General features: G+C 44.0%; 1 protein-coding gene across 1 annotated transcript; it reads left to right on the top strand.

Moving 5' to 3' along the window:
* The first annotated feature begins 440 nt into the window (after positions 1-440).
* On the top strand, positions 441-1,238 carry LOC145806835 (uncharacterized). The gene has a single exon (XM_082904669.1). The coding sequence runs from the start codon at positions 441-443 to the stop codon at positions 1,236-1,238; it is 798 nt and encodes a 265-aa protein (XP_082760795.1).
* Positions 1,239-19,786: the final 18,548 nt, after the last annotated feature.

Here is a 19,786-nt window from a genome sequence, read left to right as displayed (position 1 = left end):
CCGAACAGCCTAGGCGGAATAATGACAGGGCCTAATAATAACCCCAATGGGAGGGCCTGCATCCCATTGGAAGAGATTAGGGTCATTTTGGGAGGACTCGTGTATGGCAGACCATCTCGATCAGCACAACGAGCCGAGCTCAGAAAGATCAAGCAAGGTTGGTAAAAAGAAGTGGTGGCGGTAAACCGGCTCCATAAGTAACCCAAACAGTGATCGGAGCCGATCACTTTCACAGGTGTAGACTGCGTAGAAATCCGCTACCCTTATGATGACCCTCTAGTCATTTCTGCTCTTTTATCAAACTACAAAGTCAGGCGCATACTTGTCGATAATGGCAATTCATCAGATATTATCTTCCTTAAGCCTTCAGACAACTCAAGGTTGGGGAAAAAAGGTTGTTGCCCTTACAAACCCCTTTGGTCAGCTTCACTAGGGATCGAATGACCTCTATAGGCTTCATTAACCTTCCAATCACCATCAGAGAGTATCTACGGCAGTCTACCAAACTCCTCACCTTCCTCGTTATCGACTATTTTTCCGCTTACAATATTATACTCGGACGCATAGCTCTTAATGCCCTCCAAGTTGTGATGTCCATGTATTATTTGGCCATGAAACTTCCAACTAACCAAGGGGTCGACACTGTGAGAGGCAAGCAGACAGTAGCCAGAGAATGTTATGTAGCCTCATTAAAGGAAATGAAGATAAAAGAGGCCATGATCATTGAGGGCCTTGATGCCAAAGATGAAAATGAGCTGATTCGGGGGGAACCAATGGAGGAGTTGATTGAAATACCCATTTCTTCCTCAAGCCCAATGAAGACAGCTAAAATCGGCAGCCAGCTAAGTCCTCAAGCCAAAGCTAACCTTATAGCTCTCCTCACTAAACACAAGGATGTCTTCGCTTGGACCCATACAGACATGCCTGGCATTGACCCCTTTACTATCATTCACCGCCTCAGCATCAAGCCCCAATTTCGACCGATCTGCCAAAAGCAGTGCATTTTTCATCCAGAGCACAACAACCTCATCGCTGAAAAAGTGGATAAATTGTTGAAGGCCACGTTTATTAAAAATGTGGATTATCCGAAGTGGTTATCCAATGTGTTTGTGGTTCGCAAGAATAGTGGCAAATGGCGACTCTGCATGGATTACTTTGACCTCAACCGCGCTTGTCCCAAGGATAGCTTCCCATTACCTAGGATAGATCTTTTAGTCGATGCGACGGCAGGCCATTAAATGCTTAGCTTCATGGACGCCTTTTCAGGCTATAATCAAATCCTAATGCATGCAACCGACCAAGAACACACATATTTCGTTATAGATAAGGGGATTTACCACTACCGCGTGATGCCATTCAGCCTAAAGAACGTAGGGACCACCTACCAGCCGATTGGTCAGCACCATGTTGAAAAACTAGATTGGCCGGAATGTTGAGGTTTACGTCGATGATATGCTCGTTAAAAACAAGCTAGCTTCAGATCACCTATCAGATCTATGCGAAACTTTCTAGACCTTATGAAGGTACCAAATGAAGCTGAACCTGGAGAAATGTGCCTTTGGTGTTGAATCTAGCTAATTCTTGGGCTTCATGGTTAGCCACAGAGGAATTGAATCCAATCTAGAGAAAATCAGAGCCTTAACCAAAATGCGGTCTCCCACAACCATAAAAGAGGTTCAACGACTCACTAGTAGAGTAGCCGCTCTCAACTGTTTCATTTCATGAGCAACTGACAAGTGCCTCTCATTCTTTAAGGTGCTTAGGAAGGCTTTCACTTGGAACGCCGAATGTGAAAAGGTATTCCAGCTACTGAAACAGTGTATAGCCAACCCCTCTCTCCTTTCTCAAGCACTGCCAAGGGAAACTCTCTTCCTCTATTTGGTCGTTTCCCACATTGCGGTCAGTGCCGCTCTAATTAGGGAAGAAGACTAGTCCAATGCCCAGTTTACTACATCAACCGCGTGCTTAGGGGGACAGAACAAAAATGTTCCTTATTGGAGAAATTAGCACTCGCCCTAGTCATCGCCTTAAGACACCTTCGACTATATTTTTAGGCCCACTCCATAGCCATTCTCATGGAACAACCTTTGAAGAAAGTCATGTAGTAACTGGAATCCTCTGGTAGACTTATGCAGTGGCCTATCGAACTCAACCAATATGAAATCTCCTACCGAACCCGCACAACCATCAAAGGCCAAGCTGTCGTAGATTTCATCCTAGAGTTCACCAATGTCGACCCTCCTGAACCTCCCCCTCAGGTCAACACAACTCCTGAGGAAGTTGATCCTTATTCCTGGACTCTCAATGTTGATGGCTCATCCAGAAAAGAAGAAAGCATGGCTGGGCTAATCCTCACCACCCTAGAAGGAGAAGATCTCAAGTGTGCCCTCCGTTTCCAATTCGCAGCCAGTAATAATGAGGCGGAGGACGAAGCTTTGATTGCATGTCTCAAGTTGGCCAAGGATGTTGGAGTGGATCGCATTCAAGTATTCAGTGATTCATAACTAGTCGTCGGATAGAAAAATGGGGACTTTGACACAAAAAAGGAAAAAAAGAAGTCATATAGGGATGTTGCCCTATCCCTCACACGTCTCTTCAACAGTTTCCACATCAAACATATCCCACGGTCAGAGAATTCCCAGGCAGATGAAATAGCCCAATTAGCCTTGGCAGACCAGTCAAACCTCAGTTACGAAGTCAGAATAAACTGCTTAACCCAGTAACCTCACCAGATTTGTGAGAGATCCACCTAGTTCAGAACGAGCATATACCATGGGCACAAGACATTATCCAATTCCTTGAGCAAGAAGTACTACCAAGAGACAAAAAAGAGACAGACAAGGTTAGAGCTCGGTCGGCCAACTACATTATCATCAAATGCATCTTGTACAAGCAAGGGTTCTCACGGTCATACCTCAGGTGTTTGAATACTACCTAGGCCACCTATGTTATGAAAAAGATATATGAAGGGGTTTGTGGCAATCATTCTGGGGGATGGTCATTGGCTCACAAGATCCTTCGCACGGGCTACTTTTGGCCCATGCTCAACCAAGATGCCATTGAATTTGTATGTAAATGTGACAAATGCCAACTTTTCGCCAACATACCCCATGCTCCTTCAACAGAGCTGATTACGCTTAGCAACTCTTATCTTTTTGCCAAGTAGGGAATTGACTTGGTAGGCCCCTTGTCGACCAGCAGAGGTCAAGTTAAGTTTGCTGTGGTCGCCATTAAGTGGGCAGAAACAAAGCCTCTTGCCAAGATTACCAAATGTAATACCACTAGATTCTTTTGGCTGTCTATTGCATGCCGATTCCTGGTTCCTCAAGCAATCGTCTCCGACAATGGCAAAGAGTTTGATAATGCCAAATTCAGAGAATTTTGTGAAGAGCTCAACAGAAAGACCTATTTTTCCTTTCCTGGCCATTCCCAAGCTAACGGCCAGGTTGAAGTCACCAACCGTTCTCTGTTGAAGATTATCAAGACCAAATTGGAGGCCGCTAAAGGACTCTGGGCAGAGGAGTTACCAAACATACTCTGGGTCTATTGGATAATAGCAAGAACTCCCACTAGGGAGACTCCTTTTTGCCTAACATACAGTGTCGAGGCGGTCATCCCCATGGAAGTTGGCCTACCAACCCCCAGGGTCATGAATCCCAATCCGGAGTTGAACGATGAGTTACGGAGGGCTGACCTTAACCTCATTGAAGATTTGTGACAGTTAGCCGCAGTCAGACTAGCTTCATACCAGCAAAAGATGAGGCAACACTATAACAGTCGGGTTAGACCTAGAGAATTTGCAATGGGAGACCTAGTCCTACGAGAGGAAACTCTCGCCACTAAAAACCCGACTGAGGGCAAGTTAGCAGCCAAGTGGAAAGGACCTTACATTGTCAAATCTAGGTCGTGTCCGGGCACTTACCCTCTGCAGGATATGGAGGGCAGAGATCTCCCTCACCCATGGAATGCTGAACATTTGAAGCGGTACTTTTAGTGAAAGTGTTTACCACTTGTTTAGTTTTGTCTTTTTAGTACAATGTGTAAGCTCAACGAGGTAGGACTTCGTATTAATGAAAAAGACATTCTCGCTCTAATATTTGTGTTACACATTTTGTGAGTGTTAATTAAGTTTAATAAAGCCTCAACCAAACTAAGCAAGAAAACCTCAGCCAGACTGAGCTCCATAAGCCTCAACCAGACTGAGTAAGAAGACCTCAGCCAGACTGAGCTCCATAGACCTTAACCAGACTAAGCTCCATAAGCCTCAGCTAGACTGAGCAAGAAGACCCCAACCAAACTGAGCTCCATAAGCCTCAGCCAGATTGAGCAAGAAGACCTCAGCCAGACTGAGGTCCATAAGCCTTAGCCAGACTAAGCAAGAAGACCTCAGCCAAATTGAGCTCCATAGGCCTTAGCCAGACTAAGCACAAAGAACTTAGCTAGACCAAGCTTCATAAACCTCAGTCAGGTCAGCCGACACAACAGCATTGGGAGTCTATAACCTTAGTTTAGGCCCCTTTTTGCAAGATTTAACTTTCTTTCTTACACAAAAGTTTCACTAGTTACAATATTATTTCGTTAATCCAAATTTGGCTGATTGAAGACCTGTCTAGCACACATTTCATTTGCAATTTTCTTTTTTAATTCCAAATTCGATGATTGGCAACACAACTTCATTTTATAGGAGTTTAATTCCTCAATCCATTTCAATTTCTATTCTTGCACATGCCCAGTTTTTATGCAGTTGTATGATTGGAGTTTGGTTCTATTTCGCTTTCGATTAGTCTTTGCAACCTTTCCCCCTTTTTCCATGTTACATTTCCCAAGTTCTATTCCATCCTTCATTTTGAAGTAGCTCACATCTAGGCATCAATAAACACACATATTAAAACCATTTACTTTTGAAACTTAAAAATTTACGAGGTCAATTCTTGTATTCCGCACAGGTCTTTTACACATTGTCTAAAAAAAAAAAAAAAAACAAAACAAAACAAAACAAACAAACAAACAAACCAAACAACAAACATAAAACATGTGTGTGAACTTCTTCGCTCTCTACTGCGCAACTTAGTTTTTGCCCCCTTCATCTCCTTATTCCTCACTAGATATGAGTTCCTCCTCCTCCACCTCCTCATCCAACAGTGTGCTGGCAATGTCCTCATCTCCTGGCCGCACAAGGTCAAAGTCGATCCCAGGAAAGGTCGCCTCTGCCCTTTGTTCAAACTTAACCAAGCCACTATCCCAATAAATGCTGAGTTGATGCTTGAAACAATCTGACTACTGGAAGTTTTCATGAATTTGAGCTTTTGTCTGACCTTCTATCATCTCAGCAACCCTGGCTCCAGAGGGGCCAGCACCACCATCCTCCTCCCTTGCCAAGCCTGTTGCAACAGTTACATCGACCGCTATTTGGAACTTGGTCGACTGCTTGAATTATTCCACTGCTGTTGCGTAAAAGTTAGGATAAGCCACCTTCTCCGACATCAATGTCCTGGTCAGCTCTTCAGCTTTTCCTTTCTCAGCCTCTAATACCCTTTTTTCAGCCACCAGCGTTCTCTCCAACTCAGCCACTTGCGTGTCTGCCTCTTTCTTCTTCCTCGGCAACAAATGACGAAACTCTTCATTGTTGGTAAGAGCTTCTTCCAGTTGATCCCTCGCAGTGGCGCATGCTTCATGGGCTTGGTCAACCTTCTTTTGCTCTATTTCCACCTCAAACTCGAATGCCACTACCCTATGCCTAGCGTCCTCTAAGTCTTTGGTAGTGTGACCTAGCTGCCTCTAACTTCAACCAATTCAGTCGTAGCTTCAACCCACTCGGCCTTCGCTTACTCTGTCACGTAGCTTTGCACCAGGGCGAACACTTTAAATTTTTGGCACCTTTGAGCATACAACATTCCCTTAGCACAGGCACTCTGTGCCATCTTACGCAGGCCTCTCACCTCGCCTTTCGCCATCTGTAATTCAACGATGGCTTGCTCCAATCTTGCTAAGGCCTGCTGCAGTTCCAACCTTGCCATCACCCTTTTACCAAACAAGGCGGCCGCCAGAGTCAAGGACTCCATCTGAGCAGATCCTATTGCCCTCATCAAATCTGCCTCTCCAAACCATGAGGCATCTCTGACTGCTGCATCATCGATCACCCCCAACATTCGTTTGTATGCTACCTTCGGGTTCCCCAGCAAGTTAGAGGATTCTGAAACATTGGTTAGGGGCACGCCGACCACAACACTCAGATGCCGAGCGGCAATGTTCATCCTCTTGCCCGTCGAGCTCGCCTTAGTCTCGTTTGGTTGAGCCCCAGTTGTTTGCTCATTTTTCCAAACCTTCTCGCTCCTAGAAGCCCCTTCTTTCACTACCCCAGTTTTTTCTTCTGGTTGGGGGTGGTTAGTCATCTACTTCACTCTTTCTCCTTCAGGATCACCAATGGGGGAGTTTGCCACTATTACTTCAACTCTCATCTCAAGCCTTAGGGGCTCTGACTCCTCCCTTGCTTCCATCATTATTGCCACCCTAGCCCTCTTCGTTGGGGGCTTTCATTCTCTCCCATTGGTAGCAGCTCTCCTCTTCTTTTTCTTAATTTTCTCCAACTCGGTCTTGCTTCGCTCCCTTAGCGGCACAAAGTTCTTTAGGTCTTGTTCTGTTAAGGCCTTTGGGCGAGGATAGGCCACCCTGTGCATGTACGCCTTCGGGGTAGGGCCCAATGTCTTCTCCTTCAACTTTTTGGCCGCTACAAACATTCGGCGGTCTTCTGCTTCTTGGACGCTCATTTCTGCCTCAACCTCTTCTGGGTTGGGTCACTTCAACAAGTTTGGACCCCAGGCCAGCGACAAAAAAGGCGGAAGGCTTGACTAAATTGTCCCATTTTCACCCCTCATTCTCCTTCCACTTTTTCACTAGTTGCACTCTCTTCTCCTCTCCTCAGCGGCGGTTAAGTTGGGCTCTATTGATTTAGTGGGGATCTTCCACATGGTTTGCACACCCATACTGCCATTGATGGACACAAAGAACCACTTGGTTTTCTATCTCTTTACAGATGAAAGTAGCTCTCTCACTAGGCCTCTCTCAGGCAGAGCCTACAAAGCACCCACATCTCCTACTAGCCCATTGCCTTATAACAGAAGAACAACTCATCTGCCGACATTTTCTCTCTTCCGATCGCCGACGACTAGGAGCTTGCACTCACGAACAGAATCTTCCAGGCGTTCGGCACTAGTTAGCCAGGTGCCACTTCCAGTCGGTTCAACATGTCGACGACAAGCTGGGGGAGCGGAAGCCTCAAACCCCCCGTGCAAAGCCTCTTCATAAAGGGTAAACTCCATGGGCCTTGCTTTAGAGGCCCTCTCCTCTGCCGTTGGCAGCCTCAGTTCAATGTTCTCAGGGACTTGATACTTCTTTCGAATCTCTTCTAACTCCTCCGTTTTTAGTGTCGATTTGTCTGCTTTTGTGTGCCAGTGATCTGGCGTCACTTGACTGATGGGCTCAACCACTGAAATGATAGTCGACAGAATGGGACGTGGTGATCTACCTCTCCTCCGTTCCACCATCTTTTTTACTCGATACAGTTCTGCCAACGCCACCCCATCGTCGTCTCCTAGAGAATCCGCAACCATTGGGCGAGGATTTCCTTCAGCCATTCCTCTTACGTTTCTGTATATCACATCGGTCGCAGGAGCTAACAGCTTGTGGATGTGGAAAATACGGGAATCTGAGGCAATGAATGGGGTAAAGTTTGGTATGTATTAGTTTTTTACAATTAGGTATGAAAATTGCACCACCCTGAATACCCAAGGTTTGCTTGTCTTCCAAGGGTCGTTGTTGAAGTTTGCTAGTGCGAGAGTAAAATTGCCAAGTGTGGAGGGAATTAGGGAACCTAATGGGTAAATATCCTAACACTTCGAATTTTGTACTTTCCAAACCCTTTGCCTCCAGCTGAAGACGCGCCCGAACATCCTGGGAAAATCCCGTTTTGTTCATTGGGCTCACTACAGTTCGGACTCAAATGTCACGGTTCTTAATCTGATCTTGCAAAGTGCAATGCGAGATTGATAAATCACCAAAGAATCCAAATTCGGCAAATCAATTTGAAAAATTGATTTTTTAGAAAGAAGTGCCAAACATGGACTGCTTCGCCAGATACAGAGTCGCCACCTAAATATTTTATTTTTGAGAAATTTAGGAAACCCTGACTCGTGCCTAAGGCCACGTGTCTGTCATCACCAAAGTTGCCTCGGCTCGGGAACTTGGGTGCGAGAGGGGAAGGTCATGCAATAAGCACCCCCGTTCGCTCGATCAAAGATTGGTCTTTACTAACATGATAGTTTGTTTTTGAAAACACATGTGCTCTTATTTCGGTTATTAACCTAGAATTACTATGTGATGCGCACAACATACAAGTATAGACTGGATCGCCTAAGTTGGAACAAAACATCTCATGTTTATTTTTGAAAGTGGTTTGCTACTCGTAAGTAGGCTAAAATGCGAATTTTGCCACCCTCAAGTGGGCTTAGAAAACATGGTGATTTGCCACTCTCAAGCGAGCTTAAAACTCGCAATCAATGAATTGTTCCAATTCCAGTAATCCAACCTTCACCCACAGGCATTCAGGCAGTTATATCACATAAGCAGTTAGCCTCATGGCAAGCATGCTATTATGGCAGTCACTCACACACATGCAAGGATGCTAAAGCATAAACACTTACTGAGTACTCCGAGCCAAAACAAAAGCTATATTAGAAATCAGTGCATGATCCTAGCTATGTCAAGAATGCCTAATGCAACACGTACAAAATGCAACTAAGATAAGCTCGGCTATTTTAAAATGTCATGTGAAATGCAATTTGACATATGTATTCAAACAGGAATTGAAATACAATGCAGTTAGTATGATGCGCTGAGCCCGGTGCATGCAAGACAGATGAATGGGTGCAAACATGCAAGCATAAGGATGCTAATTGAAACATGCCCTAAAACTAACCATCGTAAGCTGGTAAATAAAAGGGAGAAAGAAATGCGGGTTGGAAGACATGCATCACACACACGCACACTTATTTACAACAGTTGTGCCCTCTCGACGGAGGGTCCGGATGAATAATACAGAACCAACTAGCTAATCTAAGCTAATCTAATTAAACTAGTTATTACACAACAGAATGAATAACAAGCTACAACCAATTATTACACAACTCTAACTAATTAACAAATTAACTAAGTCAGCAATTGAATAAGCATGTAAACTATGTGAAATAGGCTGCCTCCAATCTGCCTTGGATGACGAAGGATGCGTGCCCGGTCACCTCGTGCGAAAATCCATCGCGATGTCCCGATTTGCCTCTGTTTGCAATTGGTCTCAGAACACTGTAAAAAACTCCAGAAGGTTGAAACTCAATCATGGGAATCTGTAGGAGGGATGCCGACCAGTTGTTGACATTGGAGACCACCTGCCGACCACTTTCTGTGCTGAAAACCAGAAAAAGTGGTCGGCCAGCCACTTTATCTGGTCGGCTGACCAGTTTCTGCTGCCAGACTTCAGTTTGCTGCAACAGAGAACAAGAAAGGGGCATGGCAAAGTATTTGCAACACATGTATGCACAACCACCCTCCCTATCATTATGTAAGCTCAATGGAGTATGATTCTCGACCCTCGGGCCACCAATCACGCATCTCGATGCATGATGGCCGAGGAGCCAAATTGCACAACTCAATATGAAATGAATGCACACACGAACACATAAAGCCTAAAACTCCATCATGTATAGTCAAGAGTGTCGGCGACCGAGAATTGAGGCACGTTTCATCACTTCGAGTGTGAAACGTCCCTCATTTCCCGTGTTTAGACTAACTCCTATTCCAAACACAATGTAACAAATAACATGGCATGGCATACACAATGCGGCTCAAGCATGCAAACATTCAATGCAATGAAACAAGCGTATGAACACGATGCAAGGGACAAGCATGAAAACATGCAACTAACATACTAGCATACACAATTCTATGAACTACATGGCATACACAATGCTCATGACAACTAGTGTACACAATGTACATGGTAACTAGCATACGCTAGGCAATGGACATGGCATGCACAAATGCAATAATCAATCATGCAATAACATGGCATTCTCAATGCTATGAACCACATGGCAAACTTAATGCACAAAGGACTGAAACCAAAATGGATAGGCCTCAGCCATGTCCAAATCAGTGGCCATACATGCTAAGATAGAAACTCAAAATGCTATACAAACGTGCATGCATATCGACCCAAGCTTATGGCTCAAAACACAACTCTCCAAAAGCATTGAAAGGATGAAACATGGGGTACAATGGCATATGTTCCAGCACTGAAATGGCATGCAAAATGACTTAAAATCATGCCAATAACCCATGTAATGCATGTTGAAAGGCTCAAGTGTCAAAGCTAGTGAAGTGGATTACACTAAAGGCATGCAAGATAATGTTCAAATGGCCAAACTAACCCCAAACAGACCCTACGCAGGCCAAAACAGTAGCAAAAATGAGTTGGGATGATGGCTTGAAAGGCACGAAAATGAGGCTTATGCAATGGCTCACAAATAGGGCACAAAAAACACAACCCTCAAGAGCACTTAAAGAGCAGAAAATATGGAATTGTAACAGACCTACATGCTCTAAAATATCATTTTCAATGATGCCAAAACATGCAAATACCTCAAGTTAAGCATGCAAGAGACCTCAAAACTCAAAGCTAGTCAAGGCTATTACACTACAAGCATGCATGACAAGCCTCAATTGACCAAGAGGCCTCAAAACAGAGCTAAAACAACCCAAAATAAGAACAAAATCATGTTAGAGCATAGCCAAAATATGCTAGGATAATGAGCCAAAACATCATGCATACAAAGCTAGTAAACAAGATTTACACTACAAGCATATGGAGCATGCAAGAGGCTACCAAACCAGCCAAAAATAGAGTCATGACATGTCAAATGATGGCCGAAAATCTACTAAAATGGAGCCAATACATGCTAGAAAGACATGCTACTTTGATGAGCCACAAATGGGAATACACTGCACATACAAGAAGCAAACAGAAGGTGGCCAAACCAGCCATAGATAGAGCTAAGGCAGGCCCCAAAATTCATGAAAAAATCCCTGAACCAAGCCTTGAAAGTATGAAGATGCATGCTCCTTTGATAGGCCAAAAATGCAAGCAAACAAAACAAGAAGAGAGGGGATCACCCTCTCTGATTTGAGGCCTCAAAACCACATGCCTACCACAGAAAATCCACTGGATTTCAGTGGCTAGAAGGCCAAGCAAGGACTAGCTCAAAGGCCCTAAACCATGGCACAAAACAAGGCCAAACAAGGCATGCAAGAATGTAGAAGACCCTCAACACCCAAGAGGCCTTAAACAAACATCAAAAACACTTAAATATAAAATTGTTTCCAGTTGAAAGCAAGGCCTAAATAAGCATGAAAATGAGACCAAGAGAGCAACCAAAATAAAGCTTAAAAGGGAGGAAAGAGGTTACCCTTGAAGCACTGCAAAACCAACAGATTTCTCAGCCAAGAATCAACTTTTTAACCTCCAAAAATGTCCTCCAAGAACCTCAGTTCAATGATGGGGGTGTATAGTTAAGGGTTGTGGTGCAAAAGTGAAGAACAACACACTCTTTAGTTACCAAATATAGAGATATAGAGAGAGATATATGCTTATGCCTTAGGAAAATTTCAGAACCTCTCCCATGGAGAGGGAGAGCCTCTCTTATAGAAAAAAAAAGGTTCAAGCTTCTTGGAGAAGCTAAAACTTGGTTATGAAGGATACAATCTGTGCCCTCCAGCTAGCACAGCTGTCATCCACACAGTCTGCCAAAACAGAGGGAGAGCTGTCGACCACTTAAAGTGGTCGGCCTGCTACTTGCAGTGGTCGGCCGACCACTTAAAGTGGTCTCCCAGAAAAAAAGTGGTCCACCGACAACTTAAAGTGGTCTCCCAGAAAAAAAGTGGTCGGCAGGAGGAATTGGTGGTCTCCACACTGAAAGCAAGCCAATGGTGGGGTGGGAGACCAGAAAAGGTGGCCCAAAGACCAAGAAAACCAGTTTCCTGACCAGAAAACTGGCTGGCGAGAAGAAAAGTGGTCTCCAAGGGGAAAAACTAGTCTCCCACCCTCGTACCTCCTTCCAAACAAGGAATACAAGATTTGTACCAAAAACAAACCAAAACGGATGCAAGACGAGAGTTCGGGAGGCAAAGTGCACAGCCGGGAGCCTCGAAAACTAGCTGTCGAGCACTAAAAAGTGGTACACGAGCACAAAAGTGGTCTCCCGGACCACAGTGTCCCTCTAGGGAGAGGAAGCAAGGTGTGGTTAAAAAACCTAGCCAAACGGAGAACGTTAAGTGGTCCCGAGATAAGGCGCACGACAGAAGGCTCCAAAAACCAGAAACTAGTCTCCAAACGGGAAAAGTGGTCTACGACCACGAAAAGTGGTCTACGAACACAAAGAGATGGTCTACAAGACCTCTCCCTCACTCCGGGAAGAGAAACAGAGTTCGGTCCTCAGACCGAGCCGAAGCACAAAAGAGTTCAGAGGCCCAGAGGCAAGGCTCTCAGCCAAAACTCCGAACCTCTAAACGAGCACAACATGCACCATCACCGAGCGCTCAATCGATGACGTCTGAGTCTTAAGGTTGGTCAAAAATGGGGTGTCTACAGTTGCCCCTCTTTGACAGAACTCGAAAGTCATAAGTGACGTGAGTGAATGTCAAAGCCCAGAGACGACCCATTTTTGACAAGGCCGAAGACTTAGACAAACATGCAAGATAACAAAGAAATGTGCCCGCAGGCAGGGGCAAAATGCAAATGACATGCACAAAGTCGAACATAACTTATGATCATGCAAAAAAAGCTGTAACGAAGTAAATATACACAATAAATGCAACGGTTTAAGCAGGTGAATATAAAACAAACTTCATTACATGCCGAAAGGATGTAAGAGAATTATACAATTCTCACTACGTCTCACACGGAGTACATACAATACCGTCTGGTTCGTCTGGTCGCGCCAGTTTCAAATGAACCGTACATACAATATCGTGCCTTTATAAGAAAGAAACTCAATAGTTACAATATCATTAGAAACATGCATAGCAATGCAAGTGAAGAGTGCATAATAACGCAAGTGGAGGGATGCATGACAATGCAACTTAAGTGTGACGCATAACAATGCGGAAGAGATGCAAAGCAATGTAATGCACTAACAAGTGCAGATGAGGTGTGCGAGATAGCACGAATGATGCAATGCACAAAACAGTGCGATGAGGTGCGCAAGATATCGAGAATGATGCAATGCGCAAGATAGCGCGATGCGCAAAATAGCGCGATAAAATGCATGCACAATGCAAGTAATGTGCACAAAATAGTGTGATGTAACAGACAGTATAGTAGAAACAAAAAAAAGGGGGCACATTCCAACCATGCTGGAATCATGTCTGCTTGTCATGAACATATTCATATATACAGCACTTCAATCATTCTGAACCCACAATTCATACATAGCATTCTGCTGACTCGGCACATGGCTCGCTACACAATGCTCTGTTAATTCGGCACACAGCTCATTTGGGCACACAACATATTTGGGCACACATCACATTTGGGCACACAACACATTTAGGCACACAACTCATAACACTGCTCAATCTGAACACTCAGTCCATAACACAGCATTCTGTTAGGTTGGCACACAGCTCATAATACTGCTCAATCTGAACATATAACCCATAACACAGCATTTGATTAGGTGGGCACATAGCTCATAACACTGCTCAATCTGAACACACAGCCCATGACACAACATTTTGATTTAGTCGGCACACAGCTCATAATACTGGTCAATCTGAACACACAGCCCATAACACAGCATTTTGATTTGATTTGGCACACAGCTCAAACTTTTCAATGTGAACACACAGCTCAAATTTTGATTGTGAACACGCAACTCACGATTTGAAATCTGAACACGCAGCTCAAATTTTGATTGTGAACACGCAGCTCACTCTTTTGAAATCTGAACACACAGCTCAAATTTTGATTGTGAACACGCAACTCACAATTTGAAATTTGAACACGCAACTTAAACTTTTGAAGTGAACACGCAGCTCACAAATTTTTGAAATCTGAACACATAGCTCAAATTTTGGTGGTGAACACACAGCCCACAATTTTCAAATATGAACATGCAGCCCATATTTTTTTTTATAAAATTCTGAATACGCAGCCCACAATTTTAAAATTCTGAACACTCAGCTCAAATATTTTTGTTGTGAACACGCAGCTCAAATTTTTGAATTTCTGAACACGCAGCTCAACTTTTTTGAAATTCTGAACACGCAGCTCAACTTTTTTTGAAATTCTGAACACGCAGCTCACGATTTTGAAATTATGAACACGCAGCTCATATTTTTTGAAATTTCTGAACACGCAGCTCAACTTTTTTGAAATTCTGAACATGCAGCTCAGCTTTTGAAGTGAACACGCATCTCACGATTTTGAAATTATGAACATGCAGCTCATATTTTTTGAAATTTCTGAACACGCAGCTCAACTTTTGAAGCGAACACGCAGCTCACGATTCTGAAATTATGAACACGCAACTCATATTTTTTTGAAATTTTGAACACGCAGCTCACGATTTTGAAGGCTTGAGCACGCAGCTCATATTTTTTTGAAATTTTGAACACACAGCTCAAACTTTTGATTCTGAACAAACAGCTCATTCATTTCACTTTGAACATACGTCCTATACATTTTATCTGCATGCAACTCATTCGTTTCACTTTGAACACACAGCTCAAACATTTTATCTGCACGCAGCTCATTCATTTCACTTTGCACGCATGGCTCATACATTTTATCTGTACGCAGCTCATTCATTTTATCTGCACACAGCTCATACATTTTATCTACATGCAGCTCATTCATTTTATCTGCACGCAGCTCATTCATTTCACTTTGCACACACGGCTCAAACATTTTATCTACACGCAACTCATTCATTTTATCTGCACACAGCTTATAAACTACAATTTACATGTAGCTCATTCATTTCAATTTGCACACACGGCTCAAACATTTTATCTGCACGCAGCTCATTCATTTCACTCTGAACACGCAGCTCACACGTTTCGACTCTGAACACGCAGCCCATACATTTTCATTTCTGAACACACAGTTCGTTCACTTCATTTGCACACAGCTCTTACATTCCACTTTGAACACGCGGCTCACACATTTCTATTCTGAAATTGAATACATCTGTTCATTCTGAATGTAGGTATCTTCCCGTTCCATACGGGGTTATGGATCGATTATTGCTAGGGAGTGGTATATGGAGCTCCCAGATGCTGTTCGCCATATCGTGGACGAGGAAAGATTTGGACCTTTCTGTGCGGGCTTATCGTGTCATCCGGCGAGTAGCACTCTCATGGGGGCACTTGTAGAGAGATGGTGGGACACCACCAACTCGTTCCATTTTTTAACTATTGGGGACATGACGATGACCCCATATAATTTCTCTATGCTGACGACCCTTGACGTGGTAGGCCGACCGATCCCATACGATGCAGATATGGGTGAGTGAGAGGCAGCTTGGATTTACCTGCTTGGAGCCCGTCCGCCGATCGACAGATCATCAAGCAGGGTCAGGTACACCTGGTTCTCCGAGCGATACAGGGGGACTTCGCCCCAGACCATTGAGACCGTACAGCAGTATGCCCAGGGATTTTTGATGTTCCTCCTTGGGACCACTCTGTTCTCCGGCAGGGGGAACACAGTTGGGCCTTATCTGCTCAGTGCTCTGGTGGACCTATCACGGGTCAGTCAGTATGATTGGGGTGGCGCTGGCCTCGCTACCCTTTACTGCTACATGAGCGCGACTTTCCTAGAGTGGAGAACCATATTAGGTGGCTACTGGCGAGCCTGGGAGGTACATTCTGCCCTCTTGATTTACAGTTCTGTTTTTCATTATCTGTACACTGCACACTACACACATTACATTATGTATTCTACCTTCTGCACTCAGCATTCTGCATTTCCTATATATTTTGTATATTGTACACTGCACACAACATTTTGTATATTGACAGCCATTGTATTGCCTTTCACAGCTGTGGATTTATGCGTATTTCCCGACATTGGCCCCTGAGCTGGAGGTCGAGACACCTCTTGAGATCCCCTTCTCGCGCAGATTTGAGGGTCGGTGCCGGCCTAGGCCTCGGGAGACTTTTCCTTACCTCCGGCAGTTCTTTGATACTGTACGGGCGACAGAGGTAATCCAGAACTCTCAATTCTTCATGCTTTCCACTTTGATTTGTCTGGTATACTTATAACATCTAATCAATTTATGCACTTGCTACCCGCAGGTGACCTGGCAGCCTTAGATAGCCATGCCAGGGAATCCCCGATTTTTGTTTGCTAGGAGATGGGGCACTTCGCGATACAGGGTTCTGCTTGAGGAACTGGTCGATAGAGCTTGGTTCCTCGGAAAGCATTTCATGCGCTAGACGATGGGCAACTCCAATCAGGACATTCCCTCAATGCCTCCACCAGAGATGTGGTCTGCAGGGGATCTCCCTTTGTGTTCTGTTGTTCGAACACTTACCTTCAACTCACAGTACAAAGGTGCTGAAATGCTGACAATGAGCAACATCTGCAGAGGAAGCCACAGATGCCGCTTTTCTTCCTGATCATATTCATAACTTTCTATATTCTTCAACGGGGTGACAGACTAGGTTGGTTCAGTATCCAGAATTGAGAAGCACACCCGCTACCTCAATCTATGGGACTTCCATACAGATTTCCAAGCCGGAGATACACCCCTGGGTATTTAAACCAGACTTTAGTCTCGGAAATTCCAAACCTTTGTGTTCTAGGCATCAGCCATTCGAACTCTAGTTTCCACCGTCGCAGTTGATCTCCTAGGAATTCATTGCCAACACAGCCAAGATGCCTCTGGCAGGGATTGGTACTCCGAGAGAGCACTTCTGATTGTCATTCTGGCATTGAGGAAGTCGATACAATATTCTATTCACTTGGAACACATAGCTCGTACGGCACACTGCTCATTCTGAACACATAGCTCATAACACAGTACTTAGTTTATTCTGCACACGGCTTATACAACGCACTACTCATTCTGAACACACAGCTCAAAACACAGTACTTTGTTTACTTGGCACACAGCTTATATAGCGCACTGCTCATTCTGAACACACAACTTATAACACAGTACTCGATTTATTCTGCACACGGCTCATACAACACACTGCCCACTCTGAACACACAGCTCAAAACATAGTACTCGATTTATTCCACACATGGCTCATACAACGCATTGCTCACTTTGAACACACAGCTCAAAACACAGTGCTAGGTTCATTTTGAACGCACGGGACAGAAAGACGGAACTTGTAGGAGTCGAAACAAACTCAGATGCTCCGAATTTTCTCTTTTTTCTTTTACTTTGCAACCTGGAACCTATAGCTTCAGATAGGTCCTAATTTTACTGCTCTGAGATGACCTGGGTTGAACCCTGCTATTTTATGAAAGAACAAAATCTGTTTTGCACAAATGTGGAGAATGACACAGCACTCTTGAGCACAAAACGATTCATTTTTGAAATTGTAATGAGAAAAGGGTTCTCAACCGGGTATTGAGCCTACAGCTGACCATAGTCAAAATGACTCAACAAAGACAAATAAAAGGTAAACAACCTAAACACATCGAGAAACACTCGAAACGACTCAAAACAAGAATCGAGACAAAACAAAAGACACGACACTCAGACGTGCACAGGGAGCCTATTTCTTTGGGTATTGTTTCCCACCCTTTCTTATTTGTGATCCTCACATCACTCGGCCCTCAGGCTCTGTTTTTTCTGAGAAATCCCTTTTCTCACTTTTTCTCTCAGCGCACATCCCTTTATTCTTCAATCTCTCATTTTTTTTTATCCCTTCTCCGGGTGGTTGATGGATAAACAGAAAGTTGTGGACTCGTGCCCCTAGCATTCTGCTAGATTCTCATTTTTCTGCGCACAGCTAGTGAATTTCTCCCACAGAGGGGTTGCGCCACAACTGGGTGTGTAGCAAATCTGCAGCTAACATTGGTTGATGATGCCTTGCTGGGGGAGTTTGGACGTGATTAGACCTGTCTAGATGAGGGAGTGGAATATCCTGATCTATTCCATTTCGTGCTTCGCACTTATCTTGATAACTCGCTGCTCAGAGGATGAGAAAGCTTTCAACCTTTTGTTGTTAGCTTCAGTTGTGCGCTTTGTGGCGAGTAAGGTGCCCTTCTTGGCAAGCATGCGGTAACAATGGGGAAAAGACGGAGCACCTGACTCAACTGTGCCCCTAATCCATCATTTTGACTATTTTTTTATTTTGGCTTTCTACTAAAACAATTTTGACCAAAATAAGAGTTAGATTAACATACTGGTTCACTTTTCTGATTCAAATCATGCAAGTCAGATTGTGAGCACTGAAAATTTTTCTTTTTTTTTGGGTCCGAGAAATGGTCTAGTTTTGAAAAAATGGAATAAATTTTTGAGAAAATTAGTCAACCTCATTAAAAATTCTCAAAAATTATTTTTGCAAATGGCCACTACTCAACGAGCACGAAATTTACTCTTGAGATACACAACCTCAAATCCGAAGCAATAGAAAATTGCCCCTTGCCTAAATGGCGCTGCACGGCAACGGAAAGTCGCCCCTTGTCTGAATGGCACCATAGCGGACTATATGGCAACGGAAAGTTGCCCCTTGTTTGGATAGCACCGCAGCATACTGTAAATAGTTCTCATAGTGAAGATCACAACCGAACTCTCGGATACAGAGAAGACAAAGATGGTCAGAACCATTACATGGACATGGCCAATCTGGAAGTGTTTACGGTTGGACTTCAGAATGAAGTTGCCTATGTATCCCAAACATGGGAATCTAGCCTTACATAGTTCGGGTGTAAGGTACACTCGGGTATTAACCTCTCCTTTTACGCTCTAACTTTTGCCAAGGCCGCCCTTCCAAGTTTTCAACCTTGCGAGCTATATTTTTCTTTTTCTTTTTATTTATTTCTTTTCATTTCTCTTTTTTTTTGTATTTTTTTCTTTTTTGTTCTTTTGCTTTTCTTTTTTCATTTGCTCTAACTTTTGCCTGGGTCGCCCTTCCGAGTTTTCGGCCCAGCGAGCCTCTCAAGGGTAAAAGTGTAGCTTTGTCCATGTCAAATAGTTTTAGGATCTCGAAGCCATCTAAATCCAGGAGAATGGCTGTTGTTCGCTGATGATGTTGAAGTCCATCCAATGGGGGCTAGATTGCCCCGAGTGTTGTGGATAGGAACTTGGTTGTCCTTCAGTAATACTTTCTTCTTTCTTCCCTTTTGGGATTTGGCATTCTTGCTAATCTTCGTTAGCTTGAGAAACATCCCAATGTTTGGCTCCTCGAGCGTATTTGACATTTTTGCCCCTAGCTCAAGGGGTGCTTTTGATCGAGCTTTGCAAGCTTCTCTTGATCATGTCTGACTTTCTTGCCCTTAGTTCATGGGCTGCTTCTGATCTGGCCATACAAGCCTCATATTGTGGTTGACCGTTGAACATTTTGAATCCAAGTTCAAGGTTTGAAAGTAAGGGGTCGATTCTCGAGGCTGAGAGCGATTCCACACAGGTCTTTGCAGGACCGCGCAAAATATTTTTTGAAATTTTTTAAGAAAGCGACAAGTCGCTCGCGCTGAAGACAATGCGAAACCAATCTGGAT

Source organism: Camellia sinensis, chromosome 14, assembly GCF_055761805.1.
Source record: "Camellia sinensis isolate YWXY chromosome 14, ASM5576180v1, whole genome shotgun sequence".
NCBI classification, from domain to species: Eukaryota; Viridiplantae; Streptophyta; class Magnoliopsida; order Ericales; family Theaceae; genus Camellia; species Camellia sinensis.
This window is presented reverse-complemented; position numbering and strand designations above follow the sequence as displayed.

Coding starts and splice junctions, on each gene's coding strand:
- LOC145806835 (XM_082904669.1), top strand. CDS start 441: ATGACCTCTATAGGCTTCATTAACCTTCCAATCACCATCAGAGAGTAT.